We start from the raw sequence: 21488 nt of genomic DNA on the forward strand, positions 1-21488 counted from the left end.
AATAGATCCATGTAAATGAAGGTTTAATGTATTTTGCTATTTTCCTGTAACATTCTAAAAAAAAAAAAAAATCAAATGAGAGGGGTGTAGATTGTTGAAAATATAAACCAAAACTCAATTCAGACGCCTGGAGAAATCCTAAAGAAGTCCATCTATGTTATTGGCCTTGTGACTTCCATACAAACGAGCATTTGTGAATCTCTCCAAAGCAAATTTTGTTGGACAGTGTTTTTGGAACAGGTACAGTGTTTAAATGTTTCCACTGTGCAAATAGTAGTTTTGATTTATTGCTAAGAATGAAACTTAAGGCATGTCTGGGAAGAAAAAAAAAAGTTTCAACATATGTGGATTAAGGGAAAAAACTATGCTTTTTTTTCTTCCAAATTCTGGATTATTTATTAACTATAGTGGACTTTTGAATGGTGCAAGATGAATATTTCTAATTACATCAGTGTTCACGTTTTCTTACTAACCAAAGAATCACACCCACAAAAGTTAACCTAATCTCTTTGAGGATCCAAAATTCTGCTCATGACCTTCATACTACAAAAAAACCTGCCATAGTTGTATTCAAAGACAAAACTGTTGTTACCCTTAAGGCATAACAAACAAGTTATTTAAATGAAATCTTGTCAAGATTTCATATACTTGGTAGGAGATTGAGGTTATTTTTATTTTCTTTTATCAATCTTAATGTGGTATTAATGAAACAGGCAAGATTATAAGCTGTACTAGTTGTTAGAAAATTTTAATAATTAAGGTTATCTGTAAACCTTTGAAGACAGTTTTGTTGTACAAAGGATATTTTTTTAACATGCCTGACTTAAGTGCTTTCTTACCTTTATTTTTAAAATGAAAATAATTGGTAAGAGCTATAGTAAATCACAGTGTCCACTCAAGTTACGTGTTTCAAAAGTACCAATGAAGAATATATTGAAGTAGCACATAGATTGCATCCAGTGTGAGGTAGAGTGTGTTAGCTTTGCATATTTTTAAGAGCGCTGTCTCTCCTTTTATGTGATGGTTCATACATTGCTTAGATAGAGAGGCAATGTTGTAGAACGTAGGTGAGACTTGCAAGGGACCAGTAGTTTTGTACATCAGGCTAAGTATGGGAATGCCAAAGTAGTATTGATCCTGGTTTTAGAATTTAGTTTTAAGTTAACATTTTCAGTAGGTGTAGATATTAAAATGTCATAGTGCATGCTCAGGTTTAGAGAAGCTTTTTTTTTTTATTTTGTTCTCATTTGTAGTTGTGTTTTGTGTATTGTTTTATGCCATCGTAGTCTAGGTAATCATTCACTTTTATATCTTTATCTCAAAACTAAATTGCCGTAAAGTTCAAAGACAAGATGATAAGACTAGATTTTAATGCCATTATTGTACTTTTATTACAACTTAAGAAGGAGGACCTATAATCTGTTGTCCATTGTTGGTTATTTCATCAGTTGTAGAAAGTGACAAAAATAATATCCTATATTTGCAAAGTGAGAATTTAAAATGTATATAGGGATGGTAGATTTGGATCTTTTACGCTGAGGAGCTCTGAATATTTAAATTGGTTCCATGTTCATTACTCTTTAACTCCTCTGACTTGACTAGATCTAAAGTTAGTTTTTTCTTTAACAGCAGGTGATGCTCTTGCTTGCCTTGAGTAGACAAAAGCAGCTAACTCCTAATTAGTATGGTTATAATGGGGCTGTGTTTAAAACCATATCACAAGACAGATGATATTCCGAGTCTAGACAGTTAATCCTGTCTTAACTGTTGGTTTAAAGAAACTTTTCCAACGACGAATGTTTTTAGTAGGTTCTACTTAAACTGAAGGTGAAGACTTGAGAATTACAGCAACTTACTTAGAGTTTTTGGGAAAGGTATAGAAAGATTACACCTCATTTGTTCTCAAATTTACCATTCTAGAACTGTGAAAGAAACATGAATACTTTTATATATAATGATAAACAATACAGTAGTTATTTAACTGGTTATAAGGATTAGATTCCTCCCTCAGATGCTTTACCAATTAATACAGCTAATCGATCTTTCACTTATTGGGAATCTCATTCTTTAGTATCATTATGGAGGATTTTTAGGAATGACTAGTGGGGGTTTTTTTATAATGTTCATTCTTTGCTGTCTCTTCCTTTCCAATCACGTCTTCTGTATTGGAAGACAAAAGACAAACCGCGTCTTCCTCCCCCCCCCCCCCCCCCCCCCCCCGCACCTCTTCTGTGTGGCAGTAGTATTGAAAGGTAAAAGGTGCGTTTTGTGCTTCCATTGCTGGGCAGAATTTCTTTGTTGTGTTCATTCTAAGGTGACATATTTCATGTCTTTGTCACTACAATTAAAAAACATGCTGAGCTCTCCTTTGAAAACACAAAGATATAAAGTTACAAATGCATAGAATCTAAATTTCTTAACACAAATCACTCAGTGTAGCTTTGCAAGATAATTGCAATTGAAAATGAACTGGGTTTTGTTTTCTTAAAAGTAGGAAAGGTCTTTTGATCCTAAACCTCGAACACGAACTGTCATGAAGGCTGTCCTTGAACATGACACTGTCCCCTCACCCTCTCTTGCCCTCTTCCTCCCAAAATCTTATTAAAGACCATTGAAATACTGCCAAGTTGTTACCAAGAAATACAGTCCAGGTTGAACTGTGGTTAAAGTTAGATTTAAAAAATTCTTCTAACTGCTAGAAATAATTAAAACTTCTGTTTGAAGGAGGGCAACTTTCTGACTTGCTTGTGTTTAGATTCTTAGACATAAGTGTAACAGCTAGGTGAATGTCTACAAACTGCTTCCAGAAGTAAAAGTAGAAGTGCTGTTATGCTATTCGTGTAACTCAAATGTCACTGATAAAACAGGAACTAGTTTTTTGGAATCTACCTAAATGAAAACGCATCAAAATAGAAATTTGTTTAGCTGAAATGTCAAATAAGTCAAAAGAGTTTACTTCTTGTGTAGTAGGGATCTAATAATTGCAGTAGACTTCCAAGTCTTATTAAGCAGCATAGAAAAACTAAATTAATTATTTTATTTGATGTCAGGAAGCCAGCAAAATGTTTAGATTGTTGAAGGCAATACCAACATGTATTTGTAGCCACGTGTTTCTCCCCCAAAAAAGCCTTACTTCGTCTTGGGAGGAATACTGGGCCTTAGAATTTAGACGTTCTAGTGACTTAATCACCATGAAGTATACTGTTACGTTTAGTAAAAAATAAATATACTTAGCCCTTACAGCTGTAGACATGACTTACAGAGTATCCTTACAGAATGTGGACTGTATGTACTTGCAGAAACACTTTATATTTTGAAATATTTGTCAAGAATAATAACTTAGGTATAAATAATGTTTTCTTGGAGAAGAATTTGTAAGTCACGTACAGGTATTTTGTGTAAGTTTAATCAGCAGTTATTAACAACTTTGTGGTAGATGGAGAAAAATGTTTGCATTAAAACAGCTGATAGAATGACTTAAAGCCAAGATCTTTTTACTGGGAAACCACTTCATTTTTTTTCCTTAACCTCTGAATTTCTATTTAGAGGAATTTTACATCTTGCAGTGATACAGTGTAACACACTAATGTTAGGTAGTTAGTATATACTTCTTGAAGCAAAAAGAATATTGCTGTCAAAAAGTAATTTTTCTCCTACTCTTCTTCATGTGCTGTACTTGTCTTGTATTTTACAATTCCTTGACTCTCCAGCTCAAATAATTTGTACTTTTTGAATGGATAGGCCTTTTTGTGTGTGGTTTAAGAAGTATGGCAGGTGTTTAGTAAACTTAGAGACATCAAGTGATTGGCAGTTAATTTTCAATTTTGGGGATTGATTTCTGTAAACACAAAACCAAATCTACAAGCATGGTATTTTTCTCTATACCTCAGCTTACTGCTTCTTTGATAGATTTCTGTTGAATAAACTAATTCTTTCTGTAACTGCATTTACCTTTATTTCCCTTCTACCACTCATTCTTTTTTTCTTCCTAGTCCCATATTTTGTCTAACTTCCACTGAGAGAAGAAAAGGAGGAGTGAAGAGAGAGAAGAGGTAAGGGGAAGTCTTCCATGTTTTAATGGACTGGCATAAATATTTGAGGAAGAGGGATCACTTTTCATCACTTCTTCAGGACTACACAAGAGCAGCACTCTTGGACCAAATAGTAAAGGGAAGATAACCTACAGCCAGTGGAAACTAGCTCTTCTGTACGGCAGAAACTTTGCTAACTGACAGGCTGATTCTAGGTTTATACTTAAAAGGGCAGCTTTCTTTCCACTGACTACAGTTGGTGTAATGCATGTAATGACCTGTATACTGAAGAACTGATACTTACTTGATAGAAACTAAAGGGGTTTTTATGCATTAATCTTGAATACCATGGAGAAGGCAAGGGGTGGTTTTTTTTGTTTTTGTTTTTTTTTCTTTGTTCTAGATCCCAATCTCAAGGCCAATGCATGAAGTTTGGTTGTTGTTCCAAACATGACAGGTCTTTGAATGTAAAGTCCTGTATTTATTGTATCAGGATGTTCATAAGCGTGCTGATGAACTCTTTACTTCACCATGCTTGTTCTTACTCTATATTGGCACTGGCTTAAAAGCAAAGTAGGAGGAGGACCCTTACCTTGTAGTAGTTTGGCTGTAATAGCTGTGTTTCTTAAATAAGTTGGTCTAATAATCTGTTGGTCTCTCTCAGTACAACCAGTAACTTAAAAAAACAAACATTTGATAGAGTTAGGAACTTAGTCCCCTTGAGATCTCTGAAGATTAATGAAAATCCAAAAGGGGATGGAAAGGGGCAGCTATGAGCAGTGTCCTGGGAGAAGCAGGGAGAGGAAGCATAACGATTTTAGCCATTATCTGTCATGTGTATAGCTCCAAAACAGGCATAGCAGGTACTTTTTTTCTTTTTTTTTTTTTTTTTCCCCTCCTCTGGCTGGCTGACAGGGCATGTGAGAAGGAGGTGAGGTGGACTTGACTACTTACAATGTGTAGGTCAGTGTGGAGGGTGTAGGAGGTTGAGGGGCTTGTGACAACAGGACCGGTTAATATTGTGATGAGGAAGATATGAGAGGGATACAGAGAACATTAGGTCAGTGGGAATGTTCGGGCACAAACTACAAATACATAGGAAACCAGATTTCTTTTAGAACAACTTGTTTCTTCTATGTGATTTTCAGGACTTGGTCATTAATGGGTCCTAATTTGTATATTGTATTTGAGTGTGCCTACTGTGTCTTATTCTTACCTGCTACCCTTTTTTGTCTCAGCACAAATTTGAAGCAGACTGCTAACTTATCTGTTAGGTTACCATAGAGAGCAGCAAACAGTAGCAAAGGTCTGAATTTGGACTCCTAGTTGTTTCTAAGCCTGCATATTTCATACTGCAGCTGCAGTGGTGTAACATTTGGAAGTTGGATATCTCTCCTAATCTCTTAGCAATATCTATACCATGGTGGAGCATGTCAGGGGAAACAGAGAAGGAATTTCCTTGTGGGTAAGATTAGTCATTTATTCATGTATTCTGCTTCTAGTCTGATTAAAGATGTGTCGTCTCCTTAGAAACAGCCAGCGATAAATATTCAGATTACTTTGATAAATGTATTTATGCTCCGTATATACGTACTGCATGTATTTTTACAGATTTGTATAGATACATACATATCGTATGTATACACACACTGGTGCACACAGAGTAGTTCACTACTTAAAGAGCATCTAGAGTACCATTAAAATATCAATTTCTTTCACTAGTTTTCCAAATAACCTATTTTATAGAGAAGATGTGAGTGTACAGAGCAGCAGTGGAGAGCAGTTTAGCAAAACAATTTTTATAGTAGAAGTTTCTTAATGTTTTCTTCTCTCTTCTCCCTGTAACCCCTCTCCCCCAATTAAAAAAAAAAAAAGTTAAGATTGTACGCAGGGATGCCAAGTAGGAAGGCTCAGTTTGTTGGCTCTGTGACAGTTCAAAACAGTAGTTTTCACACTGGCTTTGTGGACTATGACACACTACTGATACCTCCATTTTTACTTACAAATTTCACCTGTATAGATTGTGCTGGGTCATAGGTGTATCAACTTTTCTTAGGTCTGTTCCTGTGGATTTCTTTGTGGGAAAGGTGGTTCTAATGACCATAGGATAAAATTGTTGGCCTGTAAATCTGAAGGAAGGCATGACAAGAATTGCTTTTGCTAGTGATTGCAAAACTTGTATACACATATGATGTAATCAGGGGGAGGGAAGAGGAAAATGTTTAGATTGCATGCTCAATAAAAGGCAGCTTATGCATAGAAGATGTTTTTAAGCGTTTGTCCTCTAAATTACGGGTTTTTGCCTTTTTTCAGTGTATGTAATAGGCTTGATTTGGTGTCTGTCAATCTTAAGGTACATTAACAACTATGTTCCTGTGTGCAGTATTGAGTAGCAGCACTTCAAATATGTTTTTATCCACCTCCCCTTATAAAGAAAGCATTTTTAAGGGGAAGGAAGGCACCAGCACACCTTGTAGACTATTTTTCCTGGTGTGGTAAGAAAATCAAACAGAATACTACCTTTTCATCATCTCTCTCTGTTACCTGAGATGACTTGTATAAACAACTAATGGCCAAGATCAGCAGGAGTCAGCAGAGGTCCTGAAAGCAGTAGTATGATCTTGGAAATCTGCATCTTGCCCGAAAGACCCTGTTGAGAAGGGAAACTGTAGTTAGTTTCAGGGTGATTCTGTGGAGCCATCCTGGACCCACAGTAGCATGAGTTTTCTACTAGGAGCAAATGGAAGTTTGGGGTTGCGCTTAGCGCTGTATTAGTACAGGTAGATTGCTTTTACATTCAAATTGACTCCAAGTTACAACCAGATTAGCATCGTGTGCTGGTTCAACTGAAAGGACTTGCTTAAGACTGTCATGCAACTAGTTTGTGTATTTTATGTCTGAATAATTTTTATCTGTAAATCTGATAACTCTAGCCTTCCTCCTCTTCCTTGGTCCATGCACAAGTGAAAATTTGATTGTACAGATCACTCTGTTTCAGCAATTTCATCTGTTTATACCAGTAAGCTTCAAATTAATTCCCTTAAATTAGTACACATTCCTTAAAAATGAATCTTTCTGGATACTGTGTGTATTCTGATACTTAAATACTGCCCCAGGAAATGTTACTAATTTTTTTGCCTGTATTTAAAGGGTATGAGGCAATGGGTTTACCAGTACTCTTAGCTCAGCAGGAGAACGCCTCTTCTGTACTTGTGCTCAGGAGAAATAAGATCTGCTTAAACACAAACTGCCTGTTTCTCTGTAAGTTTGGAAACACAGGCTGTAACTTTTCAGATGTTCAGGATGATAATTATTCTCAGATGTTTCAGTTATTCAATTTACTAAATACAGGTAAATTATCACTTTCACCTTTTACATATTTTGTAACATGTATTTAAAGTTATATCATTTTGCTTTTAAGGAAAGATAGTTGGCATATGTAGGTAGGTTAGAAGGTTTTGATTTTTTTTTTCCTTCTAGTTAATGTATATTTTGTATATAGACCTTGTGAAGATGCAGAGCAGACACAGTACAGTGATGGTAATTTGATTAGTATATTAATCTTTCTGCAGTGACATTAGTTAAGGACTTTGAGGTAAAGTTGCATGCATCAGTATAAATTTAATTATTTATCTTAAACTAGCACTGTTTCCTCTCATGAAGTACTCAGCCTAATTATATGCTAATCTAATTATAATTAGATTTTTCTCCCTTAAATTTCTGCTCTGCGTTTAGGGAGGCCCTGGTAATTCTCTCTGCAGAGGCATTCTGTGATGAAATCCCTGAGTCTTGAAACATCTAAACTGTGTGACTACTCTTTTTTTTTTTTTTTTTTTTTTAATCTTGTAATTGTTGGTAGGTGGTGACTGATAGAGGCAATTGCTAGAAAAAATAATTGAAGACCTTCAGGTGTATATTGAAGTCATAAAAAACAGGAACAAAAAGATTCAATATTTTTGTAATGCCTACTGATGTGAGAAACTTGAACTCATTTAGCAATCAACTTACTAAAATTAGTATAGTGTTTTGTGTATGTGGAAAATCCTCAGATTTGAGCTAAGAAATAATCATAAGCTTAATTCATGATTTCACTGGTCCCTTTATAAATTAGAAAATAAATGTTGTATTGCATCTTGCTTTGAATTATATTCTTCACTTTTATAGGGTATTTTTTTCCCTAACTTTTAAATGCTTTTTGTCTTTAGTATCTATCACATGACAACAGAATCTGGAAATTGATTTATTGGGAAGGAAAGACAAGGAACAATGACATTGTCTGTGTAAAAAGCTGTCAGATGTACTAAGAAGAACAGTTAAAACAGATTTCATTATTTTTTTTTCCTTCTTTGGTTTTTGTCCTGTTAGGGGTAAACGTAGATTAACGCACCCACCCTCATCCTAAACATACAAAAAAACCCCCCACCTTGTATGATACTATCCTGATATATTAATTTCTCTTCAGGATTTTTTTAACATTAAGGCAAAAATGTTGCCTTAATGTTAAAATGCTGCCACCAGCTCTTATCTTTGATTTTTATGAAAAGTTTTGTATCTGTGCACCCAAATGAGAGCTTTAGTATTCTTACACATACAGCATAGCTTCTAGCAGGCTTCTTAGTCCTATTTCCTCTTCCCTCTCCCTCCTTAAAAAAGGTGAAATGTCTTGCAGAGGTGACTTACCAGTGTAACATATAACCATGTGAGTTTTACCTTTCCCAGTACAGCTAGTACTGTTTTGTTTCTTCTGGCTTGAAAAATATACTTCATAATTAATAAAAATAAAGGTAAGTTCTCTGATCAGATTTATGTTGTTACTTTTTATTTGAATAGAAGTACTAGGAACTCAGTTTCTGAATCTACAAAAGAAAATGCAAGTAAAAGTAGTTAAATGTTTTTTTAAAAAAAACCTTTTCCTACCTCCTTAGGGGAGGAAAAAACCCAACAACAAAACCAAAGAGAAACTTACATGGAAAATGCCGTGGAAGAATTTGTGTGGACTCTTGACACTTTAGAGGCTGATTGATAGCTGGGATTATGAAACCTTGTTGGAGTCATCTGGACAGTTTGGCTAGACTTCAAGTTCTTATTTTCAAGTGTACTTTCTGTCTAGGTGATCTGTCCTCTGCTTGTTTCCTGAAACTGTTCTATATAGCTTTTGGTGGTCCTACAAGAAGCAAGTGGAAGGAGGAGAAAAAAGGCATACTGATGAAGTAGGCCTGGAGTTCTTTTCTGCCAACATCTGATCATAGCAACTGGCTTTCATTTTGAATGTTTATACCCTGTAGGATTAGGTTCAAAAATACTGATGTAATTTCAGGAGATTACCCATTTACCTTCTGATTCAAGAGCTAAGCCCTCTGTATTTGGTGTTGGGTTGGGTTTTTTTCCTCCTGGGTGTACCAATGAAAAAGTTATGTTTTTTCTTCTGCTGTCACACAATTGGTCTTAGAAGGATATGGCAGAAAGGAAATACGGTCTTCATTAGACCACAGAATAATGTGTAAGTGGAATACCTCAGGGATAATATGTAAGTTATTTTCTGTTGTTTAATGCATAAATGATGTTCTCTGTACAAAGCTACACAGATGAATAATTTGGAATGTATTGTGCTTGTATACCTCTTGTTAGAGCACAAACCATTTAAAAAAATGCTTCTGGTATGATAAAGTTATGAGAAGTATGGTGAGGCTTCAAATATTTTAAACTTGATATGGCTATTAAGTCAAAAAGCTCCTGTGTATTCTCTACAGAGAAAAAGAACTGCCATGGAAAATGTAAACCAATGGTACTGATTGGTGAAGTGCGATAAGTTTCTTGCAGGAGATCTTGCACAAGATAAATGTTTTAACCAGATTGAACTTTTTTTTTTTTAAGATGAAAATCATATTATTAGGGCAAGATAAACCTTTTAACTGCAATTAAATAAAAGCAATTTTTCCCCCCCTGCCCCCCCCCCCGGAATGTGTTTTTATATAATAAAGCAATGCTGGTAGGGTGATAATGAAGAAAATCTGATTAATAAATTGCCAAAATTCTTTCAAAGCTTACAGTGTTTTATCACTAAAAGAATAGAGTGGGCCCTAACAAAATTGGAGTTCCTCTACTCTTGAGATTAAGGCATGGTAGATGAACTACTTTGCTGAATAAAGAGCTGATCATTGGACTTTGGACCACTGATTTTTATATAGTGCTTTTTAACTATATGACCCTGAAATTAACTGGACAAACCAGTGTGGTCTCTCTAACTTTAGAATTTGTGTACTGCTTGAAGGAAGGCTTTCTTAAACAGTAAGTTGTGTATCATCTGCTTAGATTGTAGGAAGACTTCTTTTCTAGGACCCTTCTTTTCCACTCCTCCTGGCAAATTATTTAAATGAAACACACCTATGAAAACAGTTTCTTAGGAGGCCATGGGTGACAGATTGTCAAAGTTCTGAAAGAATAATGACTTGAAATAGACGGATACTTGCAGAAATTGGAAAGTACGGTATTATGATAGCAGATAGTATTTTTTGACTCATCTAAAATATTTTGCTTCAAAGAATAAGCAATCACTTTTAAGATGGGTAAGGAAGAAAGTTCCCCAGTGGTTATATTTTTTGTTGTGAACTTCCAATTTTTGTAGTATAAGCCAATAAAAATAATGGGAATATTTTAGTGTGTCATGACAATACTTCTGGATCTGACGTGACAGAAAATACTTTCCTTCATCCCAAGTCTGACATCACTGTGGTGTCATGTAGGTTGGATGACCTATAAGGTCACAGTTCTGTTAATAAGTGGGCATAATGTACTGAATTTATCCTGGGTCTCCCCCCACCTCCATTACGGGATTTTGTTGAGGATGGCTACTCATAAATAATGAGCTATGTTTGTTTGAATTAACTGGTCTATTGCAAGCCGGTGACTGCCTCCATTCTTCCATACCTAGCTATTACAGGCAGAGGAAAGGCATTGGAGGGTTTTGTGCCTGTGTGTGGTGAAGACCTAAAATCTGAAGGTGGTAAAAAATGAGGTAGTATTACAATCATGTTCTGCTTCCTTTTAGATTAAACAACTTCTGTTTAATGCTGTTTGGCAAAATAAATTTGAGTTCCTCAAGTCTCTGATTTTATTCAGTGTAGATTAGAATTAGAATTTTTGAGTGAATTCTGATTAAGGCTTAAAGATGTATTTCAGTAGCTTGCAGTAGAGTAAAAAGTTTATGTTGGTTCTGTTGTGTGTCTTCCCCCCCCCCCCCCCTTTTTTTTTTCTTACAAGAGTGGTGATGCATTTGCTTGCTAGGTCACAGATGATGGCATTAATTGGGTTATGCATTAGCAGTTAATTTTCTCTATATACATAGCTCTAAAAACATATACATAGCACGCTCTTCTTTTTTTGCATTACTTTAAAAAAACAACGCAAATTTCACTTGATTCTCAAATTTGGTAACCACATCTTTCTGTGTTGACAATGAAGGTTGCTTAAATATATAATGATTGGGTAACCTCAGTTGTTTTATGTAAGTTTGCAGATATCACAGCCCATGAGGCAGCTAAGGCAGGTTCTTCACTTTCATCAGTCTCCCAGGCATTTTTACCTACATTAATTTCCAGTTGTTATGCTACCTGGTCACAAGTGTTTAAAGAAAACTCAATTAAGAAAAAACACACTACCACCAAAAGCAATTTTAAGCGCAAGAAACGTCTAAGTGGGGATCTTGATCCCAGGCGTCCAGTATGTGTTTTAGACATACTTTGAAACACACTAAAACTGTTTTTTAGAATTATCTAACAACAAGCATAAAATGAAATCTCTATGATGCTAATGATATCTTAGCATAGGTGAAACTGCGGTTGGTAGCGGAGCAACCCTTGATTTGTGATAGCCGATTTACCTGGACTAAAAAATAATTGGTTTCCTTTCAATTATTGGGTAGGAATTAATAGATTTTTTTTATTTTTTTTTACTTTTTTGGAAGAAGAGAACTAAATGGTAAGCTGATGTTTCCTTCAAGTTATAGATGAGGCCATTCAAGGTTCTACCCTATGAGTGGAGTAAACTATGGTGGCAGAATGAGTGCTCACTTAAACTGTAAGAGGGATTTGGGGTTTCTTTTATGCCTGCTACTAAAAATATTCTATACCTAGTTTTGGTTTAACAGGTTCTTCTTGCTGCTTATTCTTGAAAATAGTATGTTGTTTCCTTAATTGTATGCATAGGTAGTGATATAGTTTGACATTTGTGGTATTTGATAAGAAAATGCTCAGTGTTTAAATGAGGAAAGCACGATACCCCAGCAGCTAGTTGGCCTGATTGCTTTCCAGTTCATTGTATTTGGTGTCTCATGCAATGGGACAAAAAAACAACTTGTGCTATGTAGGGGAAGAATGAACTGTAGAAGTTTTAGGCACTTAAGAGCGTGCTGAGATGTTTGATGTTAATTGCCAGACTTCAATAGTGAGATAAAAATTTAAGAAGTTAGATGAAGACTTGGTGCCAGCTCATACCTTAGAGATGCCCTGTACATGCCACATCATCATCCTGAAGATAACGACTCTATCAATAAAAGGAGCAAATTTGGATTTAAATCCACAGTGCTTTTCTAAAGTCCTTTTCATAAGTACCGTGTTTTTCACTGGAAGCTTGTTAAGTTTTTTTCTTGGTAAGGATGAGTGTTAAAATAGCTTGATCTCAAAACTGTTGAGCTTCTGTAGACTTAAACTGAGATACTACACTTTGTTAGATGGAGGGAGTGTATTTATTAGGCACTGGTTTGTGCATCATTGCGAAGTGGTCTGTGTTCTTGCAATTTTGACATTTTGGAAGGAGTTTGCAATTAATTATTCACTATGCAGGTATTGAAGATGAGAGTACTTTGCTTTAATTACCTAGTCAGTTGTGGAAAACTTTGTATTAGGCTAAATGCATTAGTTTACTAATCTGTGAATGGAGACAGCTGAGGAACTATGTATGTTTCCTCTCCTATACTTGATTGGGTGTTCTGCCCTACTCAGTAGGAGTGGGAAACTAATAATACCTGGCATATAGGTGGGATTGTTGAATTGGCTTGTGCTAGTCAAGAAGATTGTTGCTTTGGTCTATGGTTAAAAATACTACTACTGATTCTTTTTAGCTTGCTAGTTAAAAAAAAAAAACACTTCTAAAAGTGGTACCCTGTGAGTATAGTATCTTCTAATAGTGATCTATTAAAATGAGATAGAAATTGTTTCATATCCTTATTGTGAATCATTAGAATGATTTTTGATTTAAAAAAATACAGAATGGAAGTTACAGCATTGTTTCTTTTGAGATCCTTAGTTTGTATTGTGGACATTGAAAATTGTTTTTTTTTTTTTTAAAGTGAAAAAGTTAACAGTGCTCTCTAACAAATACTTGAAAAATTCTGTAACGAGGTTTCTATTGAAAGTTACAACAACTGGGCTCTGACATTATAGAGCGGTAAGCAAACATACATGATATTCAGTAAGTCTGCCATAAAGTGAATCTTTGTCACCTCGGTGAATGTGAGGAATGTTGTTTTTAATCACCAATTGAAATGATAATATTTCTGTCAGTTTCTAATATTTTTAAGTTCAGGCCTTAAGATCATCACACTCTTAAAATAAGTGTATTTGAAGTTAACAACTATTAAAGAAGATTGAATGTTTTCCTTTTGCTTGTGTAAAATAAAAATAAATCATTGTGACAGATAAAAGTGATGTTTTTCCTTAATAGTAAAATTGCCTAGTTTTAAAATGAACTGACTCAGTCTCCTGGGTTTTGTTTGTTTGTTTGTTTTAACAGGGTTTGTGGATGCACTTAGATGTTTGCAATGAGCACTGTGGCTGGCATGCCCCAGTGTTTTGGATACCAATGCATAGGACTCCGTAGTAATCGAATTTATCAGAAACGAACGTCATGAGCATAGTGATCCCGTTGGGGGTTGACACAGCAGATACTTCTTATTTGGAAATGGCTGCAGGCTCAGAGTAAGTATGTGAACGTGATATGTAAGTTCTCTTATCTTTTTAAATTTTTTTCTCTAGTGAGTATTTTTTTTAATATAGTTGGAGAGGACATAGGAGTCTCCTTAGTTTTAGTGAATTGTTAATTACTTAAATTAATAACTGTCACTTTATTCTTAAGTCGGTTTCTTTAGGGAGAGCAAAGGAGATACTAAACTGTTCTGTGGATGCGTATTTTTCTTGCTGATCAGACTGAGAAATACAGATGCTGCCTGGTTTGCTTTTCATGCTTAAAATATTTTATTATACCATTGCAGTTTGCTTCAAATATTTTTGGTTTCCCAGGTTAGATAGGTAAATTCATTTGGTGTGGGAAATTGCAGGAAAATGGTAGTAATTAGACAAGGGTGCCTTTATTTCTGAAAGTTGAAGGCCTAGCTTAATTGTCTAATACCATGTCTTCACAAAGTTATTTTATATTTAAAAGCTAGTAGAAATTCACTTGTTAATCATTCATTTCAGTTATTTCCTGATTTCAAGAAACTCCTCCTTTGCATGAAATAAGCATAGTGAATTCCTGGGTTTTGTGTGGTTTTGGTTGGTTGGGTTGTGGGTTGTGTTGTGTGTTTTTTCCTGAGGGGGAGGGGTGGGGTGTTTCAGGGTTTTTTGTTGGTTTGGTGGGGGGTTTTGTGTGTTGTGGGGGGTTTTGTGTGTTTTGGGGGGGGTGTGTGTGTTTTTGGTTTTTTGTGGGTTTTTTCTGTTGTGGCATCTGAATCTGTAGAGTATTGATAGGCTAGACTTTAGGTATTGTTGATCTCCAGCTGGAGGTTTTTCCTGTCAAACATCTTTCCGTGTGTATACTGTCAACCTGGCTGTCTAATGTTCTGAGAGGAGAAATAGTGTTTTGGACAACTTGGCTCTTTGAGAGGTAAAAGACCAAGGTGGTGTTACAACTTTTACCAGTGTACATAGGTACATGATCCCATTGAGCTCTGTATATTTCAGAATAGTACTTGGATTTTTTTTTTCTTTCTGTTTTCTGTGTTGCTTTTGCCACAGAATACAACAGGTGAGTTTTTGAGGAAAAGATGGGTGTCAATACTAAAGGTGATGTTAAAGGTCAAGAGAGTTTTTGTAAGCCACAATGAATCTTGTATATTTCCTTGGATATACATAGCGGGGGGGGGGGGGGGGGGGGGGCGGACGGGACACGACAACCCTAGTTCATTTCTTAGATCTAACAAAAAATGTTAAATTCATCATTTATATTAAATTGGGTTTTGTTTTTAACCACCTGAGATGCTCTTACTCTTTGCCTTCCTCTGAGCCTTTCTATAGCAGTGTTAAAGACTCTTAAAGTCTTTGGTTACCACAAAAATACATTTGCTTGTTTTAGATACTGAAACAATGGATTAGACTTACTTTACATACATGCTTGAAATCTTTCATAAGTCAAAAATAAACTTCATAAAGTGGTCCTTCATTTAACAGGTACATTGAATAACTAACATGAATTTAAATTACTCACAACCACTGAGAGCATGTGCTAAGTAATATTATTCTGTTTAAGAAGCAAAGGGCTTTCTTTCCAAACTTTGAAAGACATGTTACACACTGTGAGCAGCACTCTTGAATGGCTTTTTAAGGGCATGTTTCTCTCCTGTGCTTTCAGTTATATATGAGGCTATTCTAACTTGTGCCATTTATCAGAAGAAAACTAAGAATTTGCAATTTGACACTTTTTGTTACATTGAATTCTTTTAAGTTGTTTTGTTGATCTCTCATATCATGAACACCAGTTTCCTTGGTGCAAGAAATTTTTTAACTTGAGTGACCTGTTCACAGCTCTCTTTATTATCTTTTCCTGTGTTTTTTTGTGTTTAGAGAAGGTCATGATTCCTGAGGTTGCTGACATTCCTTGCAGACACAGCATGCCATGCTGAAATTCAAATAAATAAATAGACTCGTCAGTATAAACAAGATAGAGTTCACAGTGTGTTATTTGCTTGATACTGTGGCATGGTGACCCAGTTAACATCTGAAGAAAAGCAGTTCCTAAGTGGCTGGTACCAATTAGATTAATTCATGTCATCTCTGCCATACTTACACTGAAAGAAGTGTAGTTGCATGATTGGCTTACGCTGATTTAAAAGCCATGTCACTGTCTAAGGAAGTATGACACAAAGGTGTGTCCCTAATCTACCAGCTTATACAGTTGTAAAACTTTTCTATCACCATCTATGTGATTTACGTGCTGTTTGTACGTTTTCTTCTAGAAAGTAGCATGTTGGATATAAATTATCTTGATAGCAATCGTAGGTTGTCTATGAGCAAGTTCTGGGGTTTTCCCAAGAGGGAGGAGTTGGAATTTCTTCATTGTGACTGACAGGTCTGATATTGCTTCATCAGTTGTTGAAGCATGAGCAAACACAAGAATGGGGGAATGGCAAACCTGTTTATATGGAAGGAGCCCAGGAAAAAACTTTTAGCTTAGTGCAGTCTTTCAATGCTGAGGTGTTTTTCCTTGTGCTTTAAAGTAAAGGATAAGCCTGTTAATAAAGTGGATAGTTTATGTGAATACACAGTTTCATGTATTATTTTAATAATTGTAGCAAATAGCGATGTGGAGAACAGCTCTTATTAAAAGGTTTCACCATCTTAAAAATTAGGTGAAATAGTCTGTCTTTTATGTTACTTGTACCTAAGTGAGCTTTCCAGTGGTGGATTCATCTTTGTAGTGTCATAGTGTCAGAACATATATATATATTTTTTTTTTATCATAGAATGGTTTGGGTTGGGAGGGACCTTAAAGATCATCTAGTTTCAACCCCCCTGCTGCGGGCAGGGACACCCTCCACTAGATCACGTTGCCCAAAGCCTCATCCAGCCTGGTCTTAAACACTTCCAGGGAGGGGGCATCCACAGCCTCTCTGGGCAACCTGTTCCAGTGCCTCACCACCCTCACAGGGAAGAATTTCTTTCTAATCTAAATCGACCCTCCTTCAGCTTAAACCCATTACCCCTTGTCCTGTCACTACACTCCCTCATAAACAGTCCCTCACCATCTTTCCTGCAGGCCCCCTTCAGATACTGGTAAGCCGCAATTAGATCTCCCTGGAACCTTCTTTTCTCCAGGCTGAACAATCCCAACTCTCTCAGCCTGTCCTCACAGGAGAGGTGCTCCAGCCCTCTGATCATCTTCATGGCCCTCCTCTGGACTCGCTCCAACAGCTCCATGTCTGTCCTGTACTGGGGCCCCCAGAGCTGGATGCAGTACTCCAGGTGGGGTCTCAGGAGAGCAGAGTAGAGGGGCAGGATCACCTCCCTCAACCTGCTGGTCACGCCTCTTTTGATGCAGCCCAGGACACGGTTGGCTTTCTGGGCTGCAAGCGCACACTGCCAGCTCATGTTGAGTTTCTCATCAATCAATACCCCCAAGTCCTTCTCCTTGGGGCTGCTTTCAATCCATTCCTTGCCCAGCCTATAGTCGTGCTTGGGATTGGGATTTTATTTGTAAAAGGCTTACTGAAGATGAATGTGTGACTTCTTACCATTAAAGACCTTGTAATAGTGAGCAGAGCCAGCCATTTTGGAAGGTTCAAAATGTGGTTGCTGACTTGAGAGTGTTAGTCTAACTTAGAGCATGAGTATGAGCTATGCATGGGAAATGCCATTGATGGTTCTGCTCTCCTGTTTTTAATATCTGTATATGTGTTTTAGAGAGAAGGCCTGTATAATGCACAGTATATGGATCATTGTATTGAGTTCAATATCCAGGAGAAAAGACAATGAACATTGTTGTAGTCTTAAATAACAGGAGGGTACGTTTTCATTTACTGTTGTTGAAACAGGGATTTTTTTAAAAAAAAATTTTTAAAGTATTTTAGGACAATGGGAAGCTTGTCAGTTCCTACAGATGGTATCGGGCCAGCCTATACTTGTAGGGCCTGCTACAAGATGGTTAGGTAGCAGAACCCACTTTGTGGTAGAGAAGATAGTGCTCAACTCTCTGTTGTCTAGGTAGTGAAGCCCATCAGATGTGTTTGGTTAGATGAAGTGTCTGGAAATAGAAAATACTGCTTTTCATACAAAATATATTACATTCCTTTATCTGAGCTGACCTTCAGCCAGATACTGCTGAGCTGTGCTGGTGCAAAGGGAAAACAAACCTGAACCCCTTGAGAATGAGACCTGTCAAACTGGCCTATGACAGGTTGATGCTGCTGAAGCTAGCTTGGAAGCAAGAGGTTTTATTTGGGGTTTTGACAAATGTCTTCAGGAATACTGTTTGCTAAGTTTTCATAGCCTAAAGCTTGGATACTCACCTGCCTTTGAAAATTTTAGTTTTAGTGCGATTTTATTTTCCATTTGAATACCTACATTTTTATAGAAGTTGTTGATGGCCCCAAATTGTACTGATTGTATTTTGGGTATTAGTAAAAAAACGGATCCCTCCTTTTACTATTATTACATGATCAGAAACAAAACAGTATTTAAAAGGAATGGGGTGAGGGAGACAGGACTTTTTAGAGAACAACTGACTATTGCTTAGGATGATTGATAGTTGATTCCTTTAATAAAGGTTAACTATAAGCTTGTAGGGACTCAGTTTTTGTAAACTGTCTGATCTCGTGTTGCTTATTTCTCACTAATGCCATCTGCTGGCAACATGCAGAGTATTTTGTTAGCATTGTACTTTGAAATATGAACAGTAGCAAATGACCCAGAGCATGAGAGTTGTTTCAATTGCAGAGTGAAAATTATTTGAGGGGTTTGTAAAAATATGGGTACCTTTGCTTTTGTTATTCGTTTGAGAAAATGCTATGTTCCTGTTTTCAAGTTACAGGAATGTCTTCAGTCATTGCAGACCAAGAGCATGGGGAAAGCGCTTTTTTTTTTTGTGGTGCTTTTTCTTTTGTTCTCTGTGAATTGCTAACCACAACACTTAGCAAATATATATCACATTTTAGCAAATTGTCATGGTCAGTTTCTCATAGTAATACTTGTTTATTTTAGGTCATAATATTAGGATTTTGATCTAACTTCAGATTACTATATTGTATTACAAACATTTCAGTTTTGATGAAAACTGAAAATACCATATATATCTCCCTTTAGACACTAAGGGTCCAGGTGTTTGAGGTGAAGCTGAAAAATGTGGTGTGCTCAGAAGACTGACAAGCTTATTACCTCAATCTGTTACAGAGCTGGCCTGTGTTACAAAATACAAGCAAGGAAAACCTCATAGTATTCTTTCAGATCTGAATGCTTACACTTTTTCTTCCTGAGGACTTTCTTTTTGGGGATGCCCATAAGAATGCCAATGGTGGGATTAGGGGAGGTGTCTACACCTATACAGTGTGTCTATACAGTGGTTAGTGCTTTGCTACTTAAGCAAAAAAAAAATAAAATTGTGGTATATCATGTTTTAATTGGCTGTACAAGTAAATATTTTACCAAGAGGCGTTCCTTCAGAAACCTCCCAATTCTGAGATGCTTATTTGAGAAGGCGGCCTTGACCTTTGGACAAATGACACTATAGAGGGTGTGTTTTCTGTTTAAGGTCAGGGTCATGCATATAGTGGCCAGAAGAGGGGTAACAAGGAATTTGGTGAAGGACGTATTAAAGTGTTGTCTGACCTGTCTGCCAAAGTTACAAAGTTGTCTGTAGTTCTGTGGAGAAATGATACACGTTCTGTACTGCTTATGAGATGAATGACGCTTTTCTGTTGACTGTAAAGAAACCCACAATGATTAACATCAGTGAATACTCTACCTTCCCATATTTCTTAGTCTTTTCCACACTGCTCCCCACTCCCATCTAGCATTTGAGTGGATAAACGGAACAGTAACGGTTACATTCAAAGGTCTGGTGAGCATCTGTTATAATTTAAGGAAGTATCTGTGGCCCCCGTGGATAAGCATTTGAAAAAAGCTTTGCTGAAAGCTGATTCTGCTCTGGTTTTGTATTTATGTTAAAACTTTTTTAATACAAAAATTTAATTGCCTTTGTGTCACACCTAATTTTCTCTCAGCCTTTTTCTGATTTTCCTTGCTCAAGTAAAGTTGTGCTTTTTCCTTTTTAACCCTGTGATCTGAATCTGGTTTATGAGTATTAAAATAGTTGGGGATAAATGCATTTGCCCTATTTTGGTTTTGGAAGCTTAATGCATTTGCTTCCCATAACTGTTTTGCCTCTAAATAGTAAACTTGGTTCTCTTAATGTGGTTTATAAATTGCTAGAGCAGGTAGAAATAGATCTAGGGAGTAGGGTATATTGTCTTGCCTCGTATTTTGCAAGAGATTTAGAATAACTTTTTGATTTTTATAGTCAGTTGATGAAATAGTCATCTCTTTTTAGGACATTTCCATTCTGGTATCTTCCATTGAATGCTCCCATGATGAAGTAGTGGGTATTTAGGTCATGGTAATACTTATTTTTAATGAGGAAAACTCTGCTAAATTAATTGTGGCATTGCTGAAACATGAATTGCACCTGAATTCCTCCTCTGTCCTGTGTCAGTAAGCTTTCCTGCTCTGAAAACTGAGTGTTTTCCACATACTGAAGCAAACAAGACCTAGGTTGAGCATTGAAACACGTAGTGCATGAGAGTAACTGTGCTGCTGCTTTTCCTGTTCAATAAATGTTGAAGAATACTAGTAGAAGCAATACGGTGGTCAAGACCCTCTTGAACTGGAGAAAGATAAGTTAATTTCTGTCCTAGCCATGATGGATGGATAGTCAACACCTCATTGGCGTTTTGATTGGCTAGATTGTTAGAAGGATTAACTCGATGACATTAATGGTGTATGATTAGTGCAGCAATGCATTATGTTGAGAAATAGGTAAAGCCAAATCTGTTGGAAAGGCACAGCTTCTCCAGCTTTTGTCTGTTTGTTTGTGGTGGGCTTTTTTGAGTGTTTTTTGGGGGGTTTTCTTCATAGTCATGGGTTTGATGAACCTGGCAAATTCTGAGCTGCTTCTAGCAGATAATTGAAACAAACTGAATAAAAATATTTTTGAGTTGAGAAGTGGTGTAAGTAAATTAGGATTTTTTTCCTGCATTTATGAGGTGATGAAGGTGTCATCAGAGGTGGTTTTTGTCTCATGCTAGTCAAAAGCTGTATTTCTAATGTTAGTACTTCATATGATTTGTGCACTCATGTTTGCTCACTGTCTAAAAAAAGGCAGCTGGTGATTGTTAGAGACATTAATGTTTTAAAAAAGATGTTTTTTCTTTGGACTCTAGAAACTAAAGTCTTCACCCAGTAATGTTTTTAACTAGTGTTTCTTTTTAAACAATTTTATCATGTATTAACCTCACATGGGGAAAACAAAGAATGTTAGTAGGACACTTTCAGGTAGATGTGAGAATACTGTATATTGTTTTCAGAAAGCTAATGATTAATTATGTTCTTACAAAAAATGTTACCAACAAATATAAGTTGCTGGTGTTCTTTTAAATTAAATTAGTGTCACTTCATGGCATAACAAAAAACCTATATT

At 36.3% G+C, this 21488-nt stretch overlaps 1 protein-coding gene across 6 annotated transcripts in view; it reads left to right on the forward strand.

Annotated features, from left to right (window-relative positions):
• KMT2E (lysine methyltransferase 2E (inactive)) overlaps positions 1-21488 on the forward strand; it is a 62255-nt gene that overhangs the window by 3939 nt on the left and 36828 nt on the right. For 4 of the 6 annotated variants that reach the window (XM_075738608.1, XM_075738315.1, XM_075738692.1 and 1 more), the window contains exons 2-3: positions 3993-4052; positions 13821-14005. In XM_075738608.1, the coding sequence (XP_075594723.1) occupies positions 13935-14005 (71 nt within the window). In that variant the 5' untranslated portion in view covers positions 3993-4052; positions 13821-13934. Of the gene's footprint in view, positions 1-2233; positions 2253-3992; positions 4053-13820; positions 14006-21488 lie in introns of those variants that run through there. The other 2 variants (XM_075738539.1, XM_075738399.1) reach the window with 2 other exon arrangements.

Source organism: Balearica regulorum, chromosome 1 (assembly GCF_011004875.1).
Source record: "Balearica regulorum gibbericeps isolate bBalReg1 chromosome 1, bBalReg1.pri, whole genome shotgun sequence".
Lineage (NCBI taxonomy): Eukaryota > Metazoa > Chordata > Aves > Gruiformes > Gruidae > Balearica > Balearica regulorum.